The sequence below is a fragment of the Perca fluviatilis genome, chromosome 3 (genome assembly GCF_010015445.1).
Source record: "Perca fluviatilis chromosome 3, GENO_Pfluv_1.0, whole genome shotgun sequence".
NCBI classification, from domain to species: Eukaryota; Metazoa; Chordata; class Actinopteri; order Perciformes; family Percidae; genus Perca; species Perca fluviatilis.
In genome coordinates, this window is record NC_053114.1 from 31,984,249 (window position 1) to 32,006,571 (window position 22,323).

At 40.0% G+C, this 22,323-nt stretch overlaps 1 protein-coding gene across 2 annotated transcripts in view; it reads left to right on the top strand.

Moving 5' to 3' along the window:
* The first annotated feature begins 7,828 nt into the window (after positions 1-7,828).
* greb1 (growth regulating estrogen receptor binding 1) overlaps positions 7,829-22,323 on the top strand; it is a 28,894-nt gene continuing 14,399 nt past the window's right edge. Inside the window, exons 1-7 of one of the 2 annotated variants that reach the window (XM_039794494.1) lie at positions 7,829-7,966; positions 14,823-14,983; positions 15,142-15,249; positions 15,777-15,953; positions 16,955-17,137; positions 19,816-19,929; positions 20,261-20,398. In XM_039794494.1, coding sequence (XP_039650428.1) covers positions 14,830-14,983; positions 15,142-15,249; positions 15,777-15,953; positions 16,955-17,137; positions 19,816-19,929; positions 20,261-20,398 — 874 coding nt within the window. In that variant the 5' untranslated portion in view covers positions 7,829-7,966; positions 14,823-14,829. Of the gene's footprint in view, positions 7,967-14,822; positions 14,984-15,141; positions 15,250-15,341; positions 15,521-15,776; positions 15,954-16,954; positions 17,138-19,815; positions 19,930-20,260; positions 20,399-22,323 lie in introns of those variants that run through there. The other variant, XM_039794495.1, reaches the window with a different exon arrangement.

Consider the following 22,323-nt stretch of genomic DNA (forward strand, 5'->3'; position numbering starts at 1 on the left):
ACACGCACGCACGCACGCACGCACACACACACACTCACACACTTAATAAATGGCTGGGTCCCCCTCCCTCGGGCCAGAGGACACGGTGCTGGCCAGTTCATCTGATATATCATGGCAGCCCGCTCTGCTCTGCTCCACTGGACCCTGTCCAACACCTGTTCTCCCATCAGGGGATGTTGTGTTGGCGTGGCATGGCTATGCCACTGTACAGATTGGCACTGCCCAGTTGGGGCAGCAGAAAGGATGAAGTATGAGATTCCCAGTGACAAAATGTAAGCTGTAATTAGGAGGGAGGTCCACAGTGAAATAAATATCCTCTGCACCTTATGATTGAAGGTATCACTTTGGGGAAAAAAAGTCATAAGAGGTCTTAACAACAAATGAATTAATGAATTAATCATGAATTGAAAGAAATAATGATTTTAGCAGTTAGAACTTTTTAGTTTACCCTCTGATGTCCTCTGGCCACTCTGCCTCGACTAATTAATTAACAGAGTTTCTTGATGGACAGAAAGCTGTAGTTTTGGTGGAAGTAATGCAAAATGCTAATTGTATAGCTTTCGTCAGCTAGCTTTTGATCATAATTAAAGTAATTCTAACAAATGCATGTGTACAGCTGTTCATATTTATGACAACAGTGTATATGTGAATTACACTCTGAAACTGTAGGGGCCCTTTAATCTATCTGGTTTCCCCTCTTTGTCACATGCTTAGAACCGGTTTGTGACAGGTGCCAAATCGCAAAAAAATATGAAAGTTATGCAATGTTGCTTTAACATTAGTAAATAATTAATCATTTATCTTCAACTTTAATATTTCGTAGTTCAACTTAAACTGTCACTACTTCCAACTATGAAGAAATGTTTTGAATGCAGTTGACGATGATGCACATTTGAGCTTCTTTTCTTCAATATAAGTGGTGTAGATTATACAATTAAAGAGAGAAGTAGACACAAGACACACATAGACACAACTAAGAAAATGAGACCCCTGTGCAAAAATAGTCTTGCATGCTAATCTAATGTACTGTAGTTTTAGTTTTAAAAACCCCAAATACTGCAGCCTCCAAAGTACATTGTTTTTAAGGATTAAATGAATCTACAGTCAAACCCAACCATAATTATAGATGCTCTGCAGGGATGGTCGGGGCCGAGCATTTTAAAGACGAAAAGGAAAGAGGGGTGAATGGAGAAGAGGAGAGAAATGGCAAATACATGAGCGTTCTGTCAGCAGAAGTGCCAAACATCTCAGCATAACTCTTGGGACTTGAACTCACAGCCTTTGGGTCTGAAGGCAAGCGCTTCACTGAGCTATTGGCCAGGTGATGACACTACTAGCTTCACAACATTGAATAGACAATGTGCAGGACTGCATAAAAATGCAGAATTTTAAAATACTGTCAAAAATAATGAATCACAAGTAAATTCTTAGAACTTGTATACTTTGTCTAGACAACATATAGATGCCTGTAATTTATTTTATTGACTCAACCCGGGTTGACGTAATAACATGACTTCACTGCTTGTTAATTTAAATCAGGTGTGTTAATGCAAAGACACATTTTAAACATGCAGGGTAGTTATCCACAGTACCTGATCAGATATAGTATGATTGTCTTGCAACAGGGGCTCAAACACAGAACCTTTGACACCGTCAGCAGGTGCTGATCTCCGGGAGATATTATCTAAGTGGTGATACCGAGTGGCCTTTCAAAATGTAGTAGACAATGTGCAGGACTGCATAAAAATGCAGAATTTCAAACCTCTGTCAAAAATTCATTTCTCACTAGAACATTTTGAAAATGTGTGTACTTGGTTAAGACAACATAGAGAAACTGATGTTTAAAGATGCTCTTTTTTGCATTGGCTGCAATGGTGTAGCGTAGATCACTTTTTGAGATAAATTCAGAAATTTTGCACACTAAAATGATCTTCGAATGTTGTGAATTTTCCATGAACATCAAAGATTTAGTATGCAAGAAATTGCAGAATTTGTTCACACTACTATATGCAGTAAAATGTTTTATTGCACTGTGGGCTCAATTTTTGATACATCAAAAATCTGAATTGTAAATTTGTGGAGGACAGTCTGGAGATGAAGTTCCCCAAATTTGGTGTCAATCGATTCAAAAATGTGAGAGTTGATAGGTTTAAGAAGTTTTGCAGTTTTGGCAAAAAGTGATGGACTTTAAAATTGCTATTGGGTAAAAGCAGGACAAAGGTTCTGCGTCTATATGTGTCTACATGTGTTTTTGATGGGTATGGACTGTCCTGCTATTAATGCTTTGAATGCTATGAATCCCTAGCAACTTAGTTGCATGGCAATAAAGTATTGAATCTGGAATCTTGAAATACCCCTTACATACTCACCTGTCTGTCTGTTGTGGACATCTGGGGGTTGGGGGTTCTTTCACTCATCCCATCAGCATGACAGATTGCCTGGGATAGAGGGGAGGTGCTCAATAAGAAATGAACATTTGTACCGCTGCGTAGGTGGGATCTCTCCACTGAGACTGTGTGTATTTTTGTCACATATTCATAATTCTGCCCATGTTGTTGGAAACAAAGAGAGGGGTCGTATGGTGGACATATTCTCTTTTACTCACAATAGAATCAGGTTTCAGTTCAGCAGCTGAATTTGTGTTTGCCAGTTTAGAAATTTTCAAATAATAAAAAGTTAAAACTCATCACAAAAGTCAATGAGTTTATTATCAGCTGAGTTAGTATGTCATCTACATATAGAAATTGGACTATGACTGTGGAGGCAGTGAATAGTTGTTAAACAAAGCTACTGGTGAAAAAGTTACAATTATCCCTCTCATCTCCTGCTTGTACGCTGTAAGTCCACTTCTTGCCCAGTAGAGGATGACAGAAGTCTATAAATGACCATAAATGATTCTAATTTACTTGAAACTCACACAGTTAACTGTTTTTAAAAAAATTTTTAAAAAAAAAAATAATTTTTTTAAAAAAAAAAGGTTTTTAACATATTGTAAAATACTAAAAGTTTTAAGATTTTCCTATTTTTCATTCATTAATAAAATATTGATTTACTGTACCATGGCCATACAGTATGATAAAAATGACAATGTCTTTCTTATAATAAAAAATAATTGAATAAAAACAGGCTAAATAATCAACATACTTCTTATTTCAGGGGTTACATGGAAAAATAACTTCAAGCAGGTTGACTTGTAATGTTCTCACCTCAAAAAGACAGGTTGGGGTAATACCCAATACTTTTCCAATCTGTTCTAAATAAGTCTGACTCATATCTGTAAATGGGAGGGATTAGAAGGTTTCTGCCCTGATCGACAGGTGGACGGTAAATGTTCCAAGGGGCTTATTTTTTATGGCGAAATGTCCTGTATACTTCAGTCCTGTCAGGTCGGATTCTTGCAACACAAGTAGGCCTATATCAAATACATTTTTACTCAACAGCGCAAAACTGATAATGCCAAGTGTGGAGGGTTAAGAGGGATACAAAAATCTCCACTCATAGGCCTATGACTAAATCAACAAGTAAGAAACACAGGAGGAGGACTTTATTACATGTTCATATAAAGGTTCTATAGCGTACACGGTATAGTCAGAAAAAAAGTGATCTGGGATTGTCTCTACACTACAGACCATTGCCTAACTCAGGGTTACTGTGTCTCTGCTCTGAGAATCTAGCTGTCTAGAATAAAATAAAAGTCTACAGAATCTTTTCTGGAATTCTTAAATATAGCTCTTCCGCAGCTCAAGTTGTTGCTGATTTGCACTTTCTTTCAATATTGTGGATTACATTACAGCAATTTGAGGAGTTTGTGGCTGTAGTCAAAGTTGATAGGCTTCTGGGCCTGTTAGGCCTCTGATGCATAGGCCTGACTGGACAACTACATCTTGACTGGACAACTACATCTTCAACATTTCCAAGCCAGTAAGAAAGCCTGACAGTTGACTGATTGCTACGGATCGAAGACCCTGGCTTGCTTGGCGTACAAAGATGACAGGTAGAGGAAAAAACAATAAAGATAAAGAAAAGGGTGATAATGGGATTAGCCGTAAGGCAGCAGGATACCCCCCTCTGAAAAAGGAGTTTCTTGAAGATATAAAAAAAGATCCTTTGGGATAATGTACTGGAGATTATGGATGCAGAGGATGCATTGTCCAAATTTATGAAATTATTTTCTGCTGTTTGTGATAAACATGCCACGGTGAGGAAGCTCTCTGTCAGAGCAATCAGAGCCTCTTGGCTTGATGATGAATTGAGAATATGTATGCAGGAAAGAGACTTATTGAAAAAACTAAAGAATACAATTTCCAATATGAATAGACCAACACTATCAATCCAAATTTGATGAGTGTATGAGCGATAGTAAAGAACTATGGAGAACACTGAATGAAGTCATGGGTAGAAGTAAAATGAGTAAAAATCCTTCGTTCATTGAATTGAATGGAACATTTATCACTAAACCATTTGACATAGCAAATTACTTTAACAATTATTTATTTAACAAAGTAAGCTTAATAAGAAATCAGATGTCCCCAGTGAGCGGTAAGCTTTCTGATGACATAATAAAAAAATGTATTATGCATGACAAGGTAGGTAGTTTTGAATTTGAGTTGACCAATGCAGAGGATATAGAAAAGCTTCTTTTAGCACTAAAGAGTGATAAACTTTCTGGGATGGATAATCTGGATAGCAGATTACTGCAGATATCAGCTAAAACTGTGGCCAAGCCCTTAAATCATATTTTTTTATTTATGCTTTGATAACTGTGTTTTTCCTCAGTGTGGAAGATTGTGGAAGATTGCAATGGTTATTCCCCTTCCCAAAAACAGTAAGGAACTATTTATAGAGTCAAACAGCAGGCCGATCAGTATACCTGTCTTAAGCAAATTACTGGAGGGAATTGCATTTAAGCAGATTCAGCATTATTTTACAGTAAACAGCATTAACTCTGATGTTCAGCTTGCATATGAAGTAGGATACTCTACAAGTACAGCACTAGCTGCCCTAACTGATGATTGGCTAAAACAAATCGACAGGAAGTCAATTGTAGGAGCTGTGCTATTAGATTTTAGTGCAGCCTTTGATATTATAGATCATGAGCTACTACTCATGAAGCTATGTGCATATAAATTCAAAGACTGTGCTATTAATTGGATGAAAAATTACTTGTTTAATAGACAACAATGTGTGATATTTAACGGCACCATCTCAAACATGGAGACTCTTCAATGCGGTATTCCACAAGGAAGTTGCCTTGGCCCTCTCCTTTATTCTATCTTTGTAAATGATATGCCATATGTATTAAAAAATGCAAGTATGGCAATCTACGCAGATGGCACTACAATGGACACCTCTGCAGGGAACTAGGCTGCTGCAACAAGAGTTAATGCATGTTGCTAAATGGGTCTCAAAAAACAAATTAAAATTGAATGTTTCAAAAACAAAAAGTATATTCTTGGGCTCAAAGCATGCATTAACGTCGGACCACAAACTGTGCCTTTCATTGCAGGGAGATGCTATTGAACAGGTAAAAGTGGTTTAATTGTTGGTTGTCATGATTGATTGATAAAACATTATCATGGACTATTAATATAAACAACATAGTGTCCAAAATGAATAGAAACATCTCCATTATTAAAAGATATGCTTGACTGTTGACAGAGTCAACAACTAAGTTAGTAACACAGTCTCTAGTCTTGTCCCATCTAGACTATTGCTCTATGATCTGGTCTAGTATGTCAAGACAGGAGCTTGTAAACTTACAGCTCATAAAAAACAGAGCAGCTCGCCTTGTTCTTTGCTGTCCCACAAGGAGTAATGTGGAAGAAATGCATACCAGGCTGTCATGGATGACAGTAGATGAAAGACTAGCATGCAGCCTGATGGTATTTTTAAAGAACATTTGTTACGTAAACCCACCGACCTGTTCTCGTAGCTATTACCTACCAATGATAGACGTTTATGATACCAGACTGGCTGTAGGTTATGGTTTTATCCTGCCAATGCCCAGAACCAATGACCTTAAAGGTCCCACGACATGGTGCTCTTTGGATGCTTTTATATAGATATTATAGAATACTGTATCTGAAGTCTCTTTCCCGAAATTCAGCCTTGGTGCAGAATTACAGCCACTAGAGCCAGTCCCACAATGAGCTTTCCTTAGTATGTGCCATTTCTGTGTCTGTAGCTATTGAGGAAGAGAGAGGCGGGGGCAAGGTGGAGGGTGGGGGTGTGGCCTTGACCAACTGCCACTTTGCTTGTTTGAAAGCCATGATGTCTCTCTCTCTCATGGGTGGGCCAAATTCTCTGGGCGGGCAAATCAGAGAAAGGGGAGGTAACCTTGCTCCTTATGACCTCATAAGGAGCAAGATTCCAGATCGGCCCATCTGAGCTTTCATTTTCTCAAAGGCAGAGCAGGATACCCAGGGCTCGGTTTACACCTATCGCCATTTCTAGCCACTGGGGGACCATAGGCAGGCTGGGGGAACGCATATTAATGTTAAAAAACCTCATAAAGTGAAATTGTCATGCCATGGGACCTTTAAAACCTTTGATTGTTTGATTCTGTTATTCTTTTCGGTTGTCTTTTTTCTTTCTTTCTTTACTATATATTTTATTTCATATACCGTTATTATAACATGAAAAACATGCTACTGTGCCTTTTGTTTATAAAATCCAGGAGATTTTCATTGTTCTAATATAACAATATGTATTTATCTTTCTAATATTATTTGTGTTTGCCTTGTGATGGACCCCAGAAAAAATAGTCTTCACTACGGTGATGACTAATGGGGATCCTTACAATATAACAAGAACTCCTCAAATACTGACACTTTGTCACAGCCCTCGGCATCAGATACCGACGCACAAGGCACCCACATGCACTAAGACACGCACGGCCAGACCGGCTATAAAAACAAAGAACCTCACATTACAACAAACACAGCCCCCTTTTACACAGAGATTCCGCAATAGCGCCGCAGTGGTCTGCCATTATGCCGGCTTTCTTTATTCACACAGAACCAAGTAAAGGCATCATAAAGCCACCCCCAGTGATGTAATGGCATGTAATTTTTCTGTAAGTTATTAATAACTTTGGCTGTTTGGAACACTGCTTTGTCACTTTTTGACCTGTGGCCTGACTCGAGCATCATACAGGCTGTGTGAATGTAGTCCACCATGCCGGATAAAACAAGGCTCAACAACTCTGTCCCCCCATTCCGTCTTTGAAACTTTCACACCAACACAGACGGTGATGCAGCTCAAAGGCGCAACAGTCCCGCCTTGAACAGGTTGTGTGAAAGGGGCTACAGAGAGAGCGTGACTTCATTCTCTGCTCAGGATGCTATTACTCTATTGCTATATCTTACCATAGCAAATAGTTGTTTACTGCTATATTAATGTTATGAATATTGATCACAGCCCCTTTGAGATTGTTTGGTCCATTTGATCCTATTAATTAACTACTAATCAGATCATGATTCATGACTGTCCAGACCAGGGAGAAAGAAAGAAAAAAGTATGCTCATCATAAACACCTCAGACCACTAAATTTGATCATTCGTTAGGTTGGATATCTATTTTTTTTCAGAGGCATATCTAATTTAGCATAGCCTAACGTTACCTAATGCAGCTTATCCTGTCACATTTCTTTCCACTTTTGTATCGTTGCCTGTTCATTCAAATAATACAATGATATGACATATGGCATTACCTTTGAAAAGAGAAATTAGTAAAGTAAAAACGCAGTGGGAAAGATGAGTTACCCGACTCTTGGACCGTACCATTTTTGTGCAGGAAGAGGGGGAGGGACCCTCTCTCGCTAAGATCAGAGGTGATGACACGCGCGACACCCAGTCCAGTCTTTTAGGTCTCGCGCCGGGTCGGAGTCATGGTGACAGCACGTTGGATCAACTTTCAGTCTTTTCATGAAGAATAGCTTCTGTGCTTCTCCCGCTGCATTGTAAAGGTAAGTTCTATCAGCAGTTGTTTTCGCATTTTGTGGTTTTATCGTTGTGTTTTCTGCAGGTAGAGCACGTTACCTTGTCTTCTTGATGAAGCAAGACCACCATGCTCAGTTGTTGCTGATGATGTTAGGAAAAAGGAAATAATCAATGGTAACGATGTTAACAATGTTTCAGAAGAAGTTTAAACTGGGGAGCTGTGTCTTTCAGTTGTGTGTCTGTTTTGCTGGAAAACCTGTGGTCCGTTTTCACACTTTTTTCATGTTTATCTTTATCGTCACCAAGCTTGTCTGTGTAATATGGAGTTTTGGGATTTAACTGTAAACCCGTTTCATCCACAACATGTCCCCCATTTTTCTTTCCATGGCTAAAGTTATATCTTGAAAACAACTGCACTTTCTCAAACCCTTTTTTAACTTATCATAAACGGGTAACATGCTAGGCTACACTAATGACTTTTCCATTAACAATAGATGGTTCCTCCATGTCATGCATAGTGTACATGGTCTTCTTTTTCTCATCTGTTATGTTGTAATATAGCCATTTCACATAATGCCTTAACTCATATTCCAAATGCATCTCATGAATTAATTTCATGTTTCCAAAAATGTATTTTGGTCAAGCAATTTTGGCTGCCACAAAAACGTTTAATAGAAAATGTTACAGTTATTTAGGGTAAATTGCCCTTATGTAACACTACAATATGTACTAAAACAGGTGAGTGCTTATAGATCCTTTATACCTCTCTTCAACAACAAAAACATGTTTTGAGTTTTTCTAAACAGTTGTTTTAAACATATATACTGTGTACTCTAAATGTGTCATAATAGGATATTTTTTTTAAACATTTCTCTAATAAAGCATTTACTCTTGTTTTATTTTGTCATATTGGTCCTGGTGTTTATGGCTGTTAAATAAATCAGTTTTATGATTGAAACTTGAAGAAAAACCGAAAAAGAAAGTAGAGTTGCTGCAGTGCATTAAGATTGTACTGACTCCTGATGCTGCTCACAACATTTGATGCTGAGTTGGATGTGTGAAAATTCACTCGTCTATCCAGTTCAGAGTCAGAAAACTTTATTGGCTGTCATGACAGAAAATCGTCTCACAGTAAACATACAATAGCTTATAAAATAATTAACAATGGATACAAATAATACAATGTATGTGTGCAAAGTGACAGTGTTTGCGTGGGTCGTTACTTTTTATTTAAGTTTAAGTTTGTTATAGCTCTTGCAGCTGAAATGTTTAAATCCATACTAAGCTACACTTTCAACCAGATTTGCATTCCTGTAGACAACACAAGTTCCCCTGGAGTTATGCTAAGATAGAGAGAGAAGAAGAAAAAAAACTGTTCAAGGACGTGGAGCAACATAGAGAAGCAACAGGCAGAGCAGGCATTGCATATTCAGTAAGTTAGAGATTTGTGGTGCCTTACAGCTATGTCTTTATACTAACTCTAGCAGATAGTATACTGCAAAGTATGTAGGCACACAATGTCAGTGTGCTTTAGAAGACAGAAATACAGCATATATGTATGTTGCCTGTATAGTCTCACCGTAGCTCAAAACTGACAGTGTTTTCCAGTATAGCATGCTGGATAAATTGATATTGTAAATGCATGTTTAGAAATAAACATTGTTTGTAAATGATTAGTATGAGGGTGCCTGGAGGGTAGTGATTGGAAATTCTGTGTTTTGGCAGAGTTGACAGGTGAGATGAGTGGCTGACCAGTTCAGTATACGGATGAGTATGTAGATGTATAGTTGAATGGCTGGCTGAACAGTTGGCCAGTTGGCTAGCTGGCCGTCAGTTCAGTGTCTGTTGAGCAAACTGTGAATGAGTGCATTTGATGTGGGTCACCGGTCAGTGATGAGCCCATCTGAGGGTTCGCTTGGGTGTGTGTGTGTGTGTGTTTGTGTGTGTGTGTGTGTGTGTGTGTGTGTGTGTGTGTGTGTGTGTGTGTGTGTGTGTGTGTGTGTGTACAACTGAACGCTTTGCATATGTTTTTGGCTGTGGGTCAGTGATCACAGACCATCTGCAAAGCTGGACGTTTTTCTCTTTTAATTCTACTGCTCAAGGGTGAAAGAGATGCTGCACTGACCAGCTGACACTGCTCAACATTCCTCTGCCTTATCTCTCTCTCACACACACACACACACACACACACACACACACACACACACACACAAACATCACCACTCAAGTACAGTTTCTGTTGATAATGTGTGTACACATATTGTTATGCATATTTGGAGGAATGTCTTTGGTTGTGTGTGTGACTGTGTAATATGATCAGCTATTTAAAGGTGCAGTGGTGGAGGTTGGAGACCAAACCCTGCTTGTCAGGCTTAACAGAAAGAAAGAATAGCAGGGATGCTGCATTTGTTTGTGTGTGTGTACAATTGGTATGTGGGCCTGGCCAACAGAGAAAGAGCCTGGGGTTCTTATCTGACCTCTCCCAGGATGACCTTTCACCCCTCAAGACAAGCCCTTTGTGTCCACTGAGCCTGAGTCCATGGGAGAGCGTGTGTGTGGGTGAGTGTGTGTGTGTGTGTGTGTGCGTGCATTCACATACGTGTGTATTAGAAGTATAGGCCACATCAAAGTCTTACTTAAACATTGTTATTTGGATTCACCTTTGGCCTTGCAGCCATGAGATATCCCTCAAACGAATAGATCCGTACCCTCAAAGCAGAGAGCGTATATTTGCGTTTGCATGTATTAGCAAGGAGCTAACTAGGACATAATGTATAGTCCTGACAAATTTGCAGGGGCAATAACTAGTACATCAAATATGTTTCTAACATTATCTTAATATAAAACATCCTTGGTAGCATACAATAAGATACATTTTTACTTCATCGTGTCCAAAATTACCATCATTCATAGCAGGTTAAGAATGATTGAGGTCTTTCTTAGTCAATTCTTTTTTTTTTAGATCCGCTACATTAATTTGACAGGGAATCAGTAATATCCTAAAAAAAATGTTTTCGTAAGAACTCTTTAAAAGTGCTGAATACTTGAAAATAAAAGCTTTGGCGTGGTAGTATTGTCTGTGGATTGCATGGAGCTGATAGTTTAAATACAGGATCCTAAATACAGGTTTATATGTGTGTGTTTGAGTGTAGTGGTGGTGGGAAGGGGGTCCACGGGGTCATAAAACACCACAATAGTGTCTCTCTCCCCAGGGTGAAAGAAAGACAGGCAGAGAAGAAAAGTAGGGGGGAGATGAAAGGATCTCCCACTTCCACGTCAGGGACAGAGGAAGGAGGGGGAGACAGATGGGAGGAGAACAAATTAACAAAGCTTCATTTAAAGTTTTACATTCAGCTTATTTCTGTCATCTCTGCTACATGTCAACTTTTATGTGCTACGGGTCTTTTAGGTTTGTTATTTACAGATAGTCCTTAATAAAGGATTCCGGATCTGTGTAACACTGGAAGAGTACATGTGCATCCACAGATTAAAATAGACATTTTGACTGAACAATACAAATGCACAGCACTAGGTTTCTTTGTGTGCTTCCATGCAGCCCTTGGATTTTAAAGCAAACTGTTTAACATTATAGTGGACAGACCTTTTTCAATACCTGCAGAAAATTCTCTCTTTGATGTTACACGCTATTGATCCAAATTAATATTTGGCAGAAAAGTCTACCCAAGACAGGAAAAAGAGCCAAATTATTATTATTTGTTATTTTAGACTTACCTCTTTAAGGTAGTGCAATAGTAACCATGCAATAAAAACATATTAAATGGCTTTAGATTTAGACTTACAGTATTGATTATTTGGTTAACAGTTGGTCAGTAGTTTAGGATTTTAGTCAAGATTCAATAAAAGGTGGAATACACCTCTCTGCTTTTATCTCCTCCATGTCTCCTCTTCCTCTGCTTGTAAAAAGATCAGACTGCTCTTTGGTAGAAGGTGTGATTACTTCCTCTCAGTGCCGGCTGTGTTATGACAGGGCTTTTTTGTCTTCCATCCTCTGTCTTTCTACAATGTGGTGCAAGGCATTAAAAGCCTGCACTGTGTCTTTACATATGAAAGTGTGGAAGCAGAAGGTGGCTGGTGAGGTGTGTGTGTGTGTGTGTGTGTGTGTGTGTGTGTGTGTGTGTGTGTGTGTGTGTGTGTGTGTGTGTGTGTGTGTGTGTGTGTGTGTGTGTGTGTGTGTGTGGGTGTGTGTGTGGGTGTGTGTGTGTGGATGTCTGAGTGAGGGAGAGAGTGTGTTTGGGTCCATCTCCAACATGATTCTCAAGAGGAGAATGTAAAGCTGAGAGCACATTCTCAGGACTTGGCCTGTTTACATCAACATGTGGAACATTATTTGTTAAGGGGCAGATGTCTAGAGAAAATCTCCATCAGCGTACTGTAGCTAGTAGCATGTAGCTGATGAGACTTTTTGGCAGAGATCAGTCCAAAAGTAAATTCCCTAAGGGTCTGTTATTACTATCAAAAATGCAGTCTATATGTAATTTTTTTTCTCGTTATAAATAATAATAATAATAATACTTTTATATTTTCAGGTTGATTTCCAAACTAAAACTGTGTTGCTGTGATTGTTTTACTTTTTCATTCTGGGTTTGTCCCACCTTATTGCACAGTGGGATGTGGGGGTATAGCACAATTAAGAAGGCATACAAACGTGGGGCCATGTAGAAAGCTGAAACATGAAGATTCATTTTTGTTGTTGAAAGAGCAGATTTAAGGACCATTGGCTTCTTCTTAAATGTTTTCTGCTAAAGCAGGCTACAAATAAAGATTAAATTAAATGGCAAATACAAATGTTTTTGCTGTCAAGGGATGCAATGCATTGTTTTGTTATTACAGTAATATGACCTGCAGGTTGCTGACTCGTCAGTGAGTCTCATGCTACCAGGTTTGTCATATGTATTTTAATACAGAGCCAGTTAATAACTCTGTGTGTGTGTGTGTGTGTGTGTGTGTGTGCGTGTGTGTGTGCGTGTGTGTGCGCGTGTGTGTGTGTGTGTGTGTGTGTGTGTGTGTGGTCCTTTTTCATTTTTATTGATCTCACCATTTTATATTTTGCTAAAGGCATTACTATCCTATTACTCGAAAAACATCTCCAAGCACCATTACTGTATCAGCAACTAAAATACCTAGGCTGATAAGTAGGCTTGGATTGCCCCTGTAAGACTTGTATGGTGGAAAATACTGAGATGAACTGAATTAAATTACAGCTATATAAAGTGGAAACATTTATTAGGGAAATTATGGTAATTGCCTTTATATGGAGAGGAAAATCGTTCCAAGAAGTGCATGGCAACACCAACTTCTTACAGAGAATTATTTGTAATAGTAAGACTTTGCCATGGAGGCCTGAGTGAAGATGGAGAAAGGCATTAGGGAGAGATGGATGTGAGGAGGGACCAACTGACCGGTCAGACTGTGTCCTTAAAAACACTGTGATGAAATAGCATGCTCATTCTGTGTGTGTGTGTGTGTGTGTGTGTGTGTGTGTGTGTGTGTGTGTGTGTGTGTGTGTGTGTGTGTGTGTGTGTGTGTGTGTGGCAGCCAGCATATGTGCAGTCCCAGGTTTAGATGAGGGGGATTAAGTTGGTGTTTACAATCCGGCCTAGTTATTCCCCTCCTCACTGACCCAGTTTTTTTTACCAACACATTGGTTAGTCAGTATAAATGACACGTTAATTCAGGATCTTATGTACTTACAATCTATTATTGTAATTTTCAAGATGAGGATGGCAACAGTGACATGCATGACTCCCCACACATGATCTAAAGTAGTCAGTAGTGTATGATGTGTCTTGCAAAAAAATAATACAGCACTGCTTTTACTAAGTTCATTGTTCAAAAATGCTTCAGTTTTTCTCACATTTTCTATTGTTCTTTAACACACTTTTTAAGAACAATAAGAATGTAAAATTACTAAACTTTACTAAAACTAATACAATAACTTGAACACATTCACTTTGAAAAATACATACACAGTTGTAATCATTTTTACATGCCTTTTAATGTGAAAATGAGATCAAATAATCTAAAGCAAATGTACTTATGGTCATATGTTAAACCTAAACAATTAAAACAACAGTGTTCTGTACACATTTTTAAAAAGTACATGCATACAATTTATTTATTGGAGTGTTTCTCATCTGTTGTTGAGCAGATGAGAGAGGTGATCAGAGAGAAAACAAGAGAGAGAGGTGATCAGAGAGAAAACAAGAGAGAGAAAGAGAGAGCGAGAGAGAGAGAGGGATGCAGAGAGAGAGAAAGTAGAAAAACAGTGAAGCATCTAGGTCAGGGTGTCCTGACTCTGTCAGTTCAGCTGATTTTATGGCATGCTGTCTGGACAGATGCCATCCGCTGTTTATGTGTGTGTGGGCCTGTGTGTGTTTCCAGGTGAGTAGTGCTTTCAGTGGATTTCAGTGTTAGTGCTCGTCAGTGCATAATGTGTGTATGTGTGTGTGTGTGTGTGTGTGTGCTTCTTGACAATATTAAGATATTAAGCAGTACATTTATTCTCATTGTCAGAGGGCTTTAACTTTCAATGTATTCTGTCTTTTATCACATACAGAGTCCTTTTTTTGTCATAGTGCTTTCTTTTATGATCTTTTTCTTTCTCTAAAGGACCTTATTGGCTAGATCACTATGATAAAATCTGTTTTTCCTGTTTGTTTCTAAAGCTGAAACTGACACTACATGTAATACAAAATCATACAATATAATGGACTGGCTGGTAAGTCTGTATTTAGAGTACCTGACTAGTAGCTTGTCATTCAGTGCAGTAAAGGTTGAACTGGACAAGCAAACAAAATCAATTTAGTGTGAGCTTACGAATACCTTTTGAGTGTCCAACACAAGGTGACTGTGGTTTTGCAGGACATCAATGGGGAACTCCTATGCAGGCCAGCTGCGGACTACGCGCTTTGAGGAGGTCCTCCATAACTCCATTGAGGCGTCGCTGAGGTCAAACACCGTAGTGCCTCGCCCTGTCTTCTCACAGCTATACCTCGAGACAGAGCAGCCATTGGCACATGATGGTGGGTTGCATGGATGCAATGGAGAAGATGTGATATCGAGTTCAGCAAAAGAGTTTATTTCCTCAATTTGAATTATGACATCTCTTTTGCATCTTCATCTGCTTGTCACTCTTGTTCACCATTAAAAATGTTTTTTTGTGTGTGTACATCCCCACCAGGTCGTACAGAGAATGATGATGAAGACGATGAAGATGGCTCAGAGTCTAACAGCCCCCCAATACCCTATCAGATGAAGCCCCCATCTGAGGGATGCTGCACCACGGATGGTTTGTACACATACACAACTTCTAGAAAAACTTGAATCACACACAGGGCCACATATACATAGAATCTTTACTGCATTACAGTCACAATTGCCACGAGGAGATTTTCAAAACAAGCACACTAACCTGAAACTGCAGTTTCCCTGTACATGGATACATCTTGCATTTAATCAGTGTTCACTTCATTTATGCATGTGCTGTAGGTTTACGGAAGGATCATGCAAATGAGGAATGGGTGCATTCTGCTGGATATACAGTCACACTATTTGCAAGGGTCAGTTTTGTGAGTGTGTTTGGTCGTGGTGTAGTTGGGAAGAGAAAAGTTAATTTGCCTCCACTAGAAATCTCAATGACAACTAATAAAAGGTGAATAAGCGTCAGAAAAATATCCAGGACGGCCGTCTACATAATGTATATCATTGGTCTTCTTATTTATGCTAAAATTAGACACAGTAATCTAAAAGTCAAAGAAAAGCTACCAGATCATTTTGTGAAAATGACTGTCCTATCCTGTCTTTTCCTCCCCACAGGCTTCTGTCAGGCAGGCAGGGACCTGCGTCTGTCCTCGCTGGCATCAGATCCCTTGGATGTGCCCTCTGGGTTCATGTTGGTTGGGGTGAAGTCCCCCTCCCACCCTGAGTCCCTGCTGGTGTGTGCCGTGGACCGCCGCTTTCTGCCAGACGAACGGGGTCACAACGCACTGCTGGGTGAGGAAGGAGACTCACAGAGAAACAGGAAAATATTATCACTGTTTGTTAAAAAGTGAAAAACCCTCAAAATGTATATTTTCTTTTATAGGAATAGTTACAGAAATACCTTTATTTGATTTTTTCCAAGAGTGAGATCCACCTTGTGTCTGTGCATTAAGTTCAGAGGAGATGAAACATGTTAAGCCTAGCTTAGCATCAAGACTGGAGACAAAGGAAAGCAGCAACCCAGGCTCTCTCCAAATTTAAAAAACTAGTGCAGTGCCCATTGAAAATGGGCCTGTTCGGAACCGGTTGCTTGGCCTGTTGAATTGCTGCTTTCGGCTTACTCGAGACTCACTCATCCAAGAAGACAGCCAGTTGAAGAGGTGCCCTAGTCAGTCTGCCCGCAGACCCCTGAAGCTCCGCCCGTGCAGTTAATCAAAGTTTTTAATATTGAACGTGTCTGTGTGAAAATGTGCAGCTAGCGAGTGGGCATGTTGATGAGGTTAATTCCACTCGCTCAAAACCGGAAGAAAACAAACTTACGAGGGTAAAGAAATAGGGTCAACAAAAATGTCTAACTGGAGAGATGACGAGATACATGAACCTCTGTCTGTAAGGGCCCACGCCAAAATCATCAAATTCAAGGAACGGCAAGAGACTCAGTGACGAAATTATGAGCGTCTCCATGACGCAATGTAATTCTGTAAGTCTGCTGCACGCTCTAGCCAGCACCACCCTTTGTCTAAATCAAACAGATTATTTCCAGTGAGAACCCATCTAACATTCTCGTGTTGTGTGCTACATGTGTAAAAAGGAAACTCCGGACTATGTCTGGATGTAATTCCTCAGACGTTGTCCAGAGTTCATATGTGAAAATGGCTAGAGATTCCCTTCTTTATAGTTAGATACTATCCCTCCTTTTACTCGTAACTAATAAATATTCCTTTAAGTTGATGACAACTGATAAAATGCAGCCTATTGTAATCGTACATTTTCTGTATGTGTGCTCTATCCAGGCTTCTCAGGGAACTGTATAGGCTGTGGAGAGAAAGGCTTTCGCTATTTCACAGAGTTCTCCAACCACATTAATCTGAAGCTCAGCACCCAGCCCAAGAAACAGAAGCACTTGAAGTACCATCTGCACCGAAACAACCAGGGCGTGCTGGTCAAAGGAGCTCCCATCTGCTGGCGGGGACATGGTAAGTGTAGCAAACCCCCAGCCAGACAATGGTGAAGCGTACTGATGTTTCCAGAAGCCTTTATTTACGTTCAGCCGTCAGCCTTGTTCTGAACACAAATATACCTTCTCTTTCCTTACACCTTTTCTTCATGAAACACCGTAAGAGCTACAGGACAGATAAAATACCTCTGTCGGTATTCACAATGCCGAAAAGCTAATGTTAGCATGACTTTGTATAACAAAGAGATAACAACGCATTTAAACACTTCACAGTGGAATACCGTAGATTAAACTCCATATTACTCCACATGAACATTTAACAAATCAAACACACAATACCTTGTTCCCGTTCCAGCTAGGTGCTTAATTTTCCCCTTTCTAGAGCTTTATACGATTTCAGAGCTACGTGTTTTTCCTCCTTACTTCCGTGCGTGTGTCTCACAAACTAGCCCCCCCCCCCCTTTAGATGGAAGATTAACGTTCCACTAGGAGGCTCCAAAATAAAGGACTCATAATATGAAAAGAGGAAACTATAAAGCTCTGAAGTGGTTACCTTATTAATACACATGTGTTTCATTGGAGCAACTGGAGTAATTTTTGTATTCGAAAGGTGGAACCAAACACAAATTTTTGGGGGGTTTGGATTTTTTTCTTTGAATGTTTACATTTAAAGTTGTAGTCCGTACGATTTGAGTTAGGTTGTTTCTAGCGGCAGCTTTGGCGGTAAGATGTAATTTCAGGCGCGCCTCTGGGACTTCATCTCCCAGAGTTCCTTTCAAAAATGAACAGTCTCGACTGAATGACGTCAGTAGATTGCAGCTCTCACCTGCGTGATGCCTTCACATGCTCCAGTCCATACAGATAGCAGTCTAAGATGAGCTAAGAGTTAATACATCCATGAAGATAAGAGCCGTGTAGGGACACGCGCAGCCGTGGAGATGATAGAGCTGGGGAGGCAGCAGCAAACTTACATAGCTAACCATGCTAACACAGTCAACAGTGCTAATCGGAATTACTCACCGAGGCTATTGGGGTGGCGCAATGTTTTCCAGCACTGTTTACCGCAAAGTTAGTGCACTTAGCCGAGCGGCAGGGGGCATCTAACCTATGTGACATAAACACCCTAATTGCCACTGAGGCAGAATGTGATATAAACCTTAGCTGATGAAGTAGAGGCCAAGGAAGAGCATGCACCGCTTTCCGCTTATTTGCCTCACCCAGAGGGGAAAGGGCCAAACGTCCCCTCTGACCCAAGTGCGCCGCCTCACTGCTAACATTATTAGCTGACACAACATGGTTAACAGTGCTAACATCTAAACCAACCTGAGCATCAGAAAGTGCAGGGAAGCCCATACAAAATGTACGCCCTTTATTGATAAAGTTGTTGGTGGTGCTGCCTTCTCCCAAAGGCACGGCACAAGCCGCCCCAAAGTAGGAATGGGTGAGCAGGTCTTGGATGGCAGGCGACGGTGATCCCCAAAGCTCTCCGCAGGCTAGCGGAGCTGCCAAACCTGCTGGCGGCGCCCTGACTGCTGCTGCTACAGGCGGACATGAGAGCCCAGCTGCTCTGAGGCTTTGGGTGGTTTAGGCCTACAGCCTGCCTGTCATTTCCTGAAGCGACTTGGAGAGAGAGTGGTTCATGACATGGAGGACATACTGGAGTTTAGTTTTTTCTTAATTTTACTTTGGACTCGAAATTGAACGGTCATCTTTCTCTGTCTGTTGGTCCGCCATTGTGAGTAGGCAGTAAATAAATGTAGGTGCCCGGCCGGATTAACGTACCGTTTCTTTGCATATTTCCTTGTCGGAAGTTCTAAATTAATGAGTACAGTGGAACACAGCATAACCGGCACTTACAAGCTCCAACTCTAATACATCCATGGGGCAGACGGGGAGAGACCAACCCTTGCTGACTGATGTAAAAAGCGTCACTAACTGTGCGCACACCTTTGAATTTAGGACGGGGAAAGTCGCCACAGACACTCAGATCCTATTACTTGAAAAAGCAGCAAATACAAGCACGTTCATCAGTGGGTCATATCCTCAATCACCATTGTTTTAACTCACTCTTTGATAGATAGAAACTTAACAGACAATTAACTATATGAAAATCTAACGGACAATAACTTTAAAGTAGTACTGTCCCCTTCTGGCTCAGCAGTAGCGCTATAAGCAAGTATAGCACAATCACAAGTCATGCATTTGATTAGAGGCCTTTATCTTTAGTTTAGGTGTTATATAGTCATAACAATGTCTACAAATCTGACAAAACAAACAATGAGTGTATGGGTCTGACCAGATGGACAGGTAGGACCTTAAGGTCAGGGGGAAAGGTGAGACTACAGAGTATACACAGAGGTCACAGTCTGGAGGTAACCTATCAAATTAAAATAGTTTGAATGGACACCATCTGGTGAAAACGCCTATGAGCAAGGACACTAACCCTGTGGATATCAAGTTCTCTCAATGTTTCTAACCTTATCCTGTTGTTTCTGCTTGGTTCTTAACTCTTTACTCCCGGAGGGGAAAGAGTAAAGCTTAAGAGTTTGGTAAACTTACTTTTTGAAGCGGCCTCTGTTATTACTCCAAAGTGTGCCCACACACAACGAATAAGTTATTGCAATTACCTAGCTACTGAAATGTTTCTGTCTCCCTGGATAAGAAATAACAGTTTTTGTGTCTGTGTGTGTGTTTCAGATGGCAGGATGAGACAGATGGGGTCCAGCCTCTCAGAAGGCCATGCAATATCAGCTGAACAGCCACCAAACATGGCACTGAAAAATTCATCACACACACCTGGCAGCTACACAGGTAACACACACATTCACACAGAAATGTGAATATCAAATCCAAAAATGCAACGTTGATATCAAAGTTTACGTTGAAAATTGTTCTGTTGTCTTGGTTATTTGTTTGGGTTCTCAGGCCCAAAAAAGTATTTTACTGTTTCAGACCACATACTCTAATTTTACCATGAGATCACTAAACATTAATGGCAGTGCAAACAGTTGTTGACAGACACCCATATCTCACTTAAACTAGTGGAGAGAAGGCAATATGTAATAATCACAGAAATGTTTTTCATTCAAAGTTACGGTTATTAATACTATTGATTGATTCATTTTTGTCTATCTGTAAACAGCAGAATCAATTGTGGACCCAATTGGGCTGCCACAAATAACTGATGCTCCCCACTCGCTGACAAATGGCAACCATGCTGTTCCCTCCATCGCCCATCCACCTTTACATCAGTCAAGGCCTGGGAGACCCTCAGCTACAGGTACAGATTGTGCACACTGGTAACTTCAGCTCTATAATCCAGTTAATATCCAGAAGGATGTGTATATATCAAGGACATAAGATCTATTTGATAAACATAGACGCTGTGAATAAGAAGATTTAAACACAAAATAAATTCCTCAATATTAACTTACAATACTATATGCCAGAACTAATATGGTTGTTGAAAACATCAACTAACTGCATGTACATTGGGCTATAAAGGTAGAAGGAGGTATGACTTACTGTTTGTAAACACAGCATTCAAAGTTGGCCCCGGCTCAACGAGCCAGAGAGAACGCAGCGGTGATCGAGCAAGAGAGCGAATGAACAGAGGGAGCACCGAACAAAGCAGTAAATCAAATGTTAGTGTTTATTGTTTCATGGCGATTACGTTCTAAAGCACGAAAATACACACATTCGCAGGAAGAAGACACATTGCCGTGTTTTGTGTGAATGCAAAGCTTCATCCTGTGTGTGTGTTGGTTAAACGTGTGTGTCGCTATGAGACACCGAGAGGCCTTACGGTACCTGTGAATGAGAACAGGCTGCATAACCTGCACACTGTTATTGACTGGGGGTTACACAGCAACATGGGGCCCAAAACGCCCATAAACGTCCCAAACACAGACAAACAGGCAGAGGGCAAGAGCTCTGCAGTTACACACACACCCCACACTCTATTGGCTCATAAGTGGTGATTGTGAGGGATTACTTTGGTCTATACATTGTTTTTTAGTAAGGTGTACTGCATAATATACCTTTAAAGATCTGAATATTGTAGCTCATCTTACAGTGTGTATAGCATAATTGTCTGATTTCTAACCATTATCTGGCTTCTTGTGTGCATGTAAACGTGGTCAGATTGTGACTGTTGTCATTATACGGGTGTCTTCACACCTCTGAAAGGGAGCGCTCCTACCATCAGCAGCCCAAACTGTGTGTGTGTGTGTGTGTGTGTGTGTGTGTTAACACCCCTGCTATACAGGAGCCAGGCAGCTGCATTGTTTGTTATGGGTTGTCCTTTGTCTTTCTGTCTCTCTCCCTCCCTCTCCCTCTGTCTGTCACCTCTATTAACTAGGGTTATAAAATTCCTTCTCTGTCTCCACTTATTTCCTGCTTTCTCGCTGAATGAAAAGCTCCCTTCCTGTCAATGTTTTTTTCATGGCCCTTTTATGTGTCTCTATTACTGCATTTCAACAGAGGTTGCAAGAAAGAGGAAAAGAAAGATTAATGTTTGACTAAAATACGACTTTACGTTACTGTTTCAACAGAAGTCCATCCTAAAACATTATTTAGTGTATACTTTATTTATTTGTGGGTTATTAGAATTAGAAAAGTGACTTCTCTGCTATACAAGAAATCATTCCTAAAGTAAGTAAGTAAGTAAGTAAACTTTATTTATATAGCACCTTTCACAGACAAGAGGGGTCACAAAGTGCTTTACAGTGAAACAAAAAACAATAAAAAAAACACATAAAGTACAAAGCTATATGGCTAATTCAATGCTTGTCTAAAAAGATGAGTCTTCAGGTGTTTTCTAAAGGTTTCCACAGAATCCAAAGCTCTCAAAGCTAAAGGGAGAGAGTTCCAGAGCCCTGGGACCACCACAGAAAAAGACACTGAAAATAGTGGCAATATATCAACTCAACAAATTAAATTGCAGTGACAAATATTAAAGCAGAAGCAGCAACTTATGGGCAACAACAAGATCCCATAGCTGGTACAAAGCAGAAAAACTGTAAAATAAGAAAACAATAACATATATTTAACAATGACAGTATTTTTTAAATGTATTTAAATCTGTGGCAGTTTATTTTTGGCGTCGTTGGGCAAAAATTCTATAATGATCTTTCAGCATATTGTAATCCAAGTGGTCTGAGAGAAAACTAGACTTTTTTTCAGGCTTTAGATAATCTAGCCCTG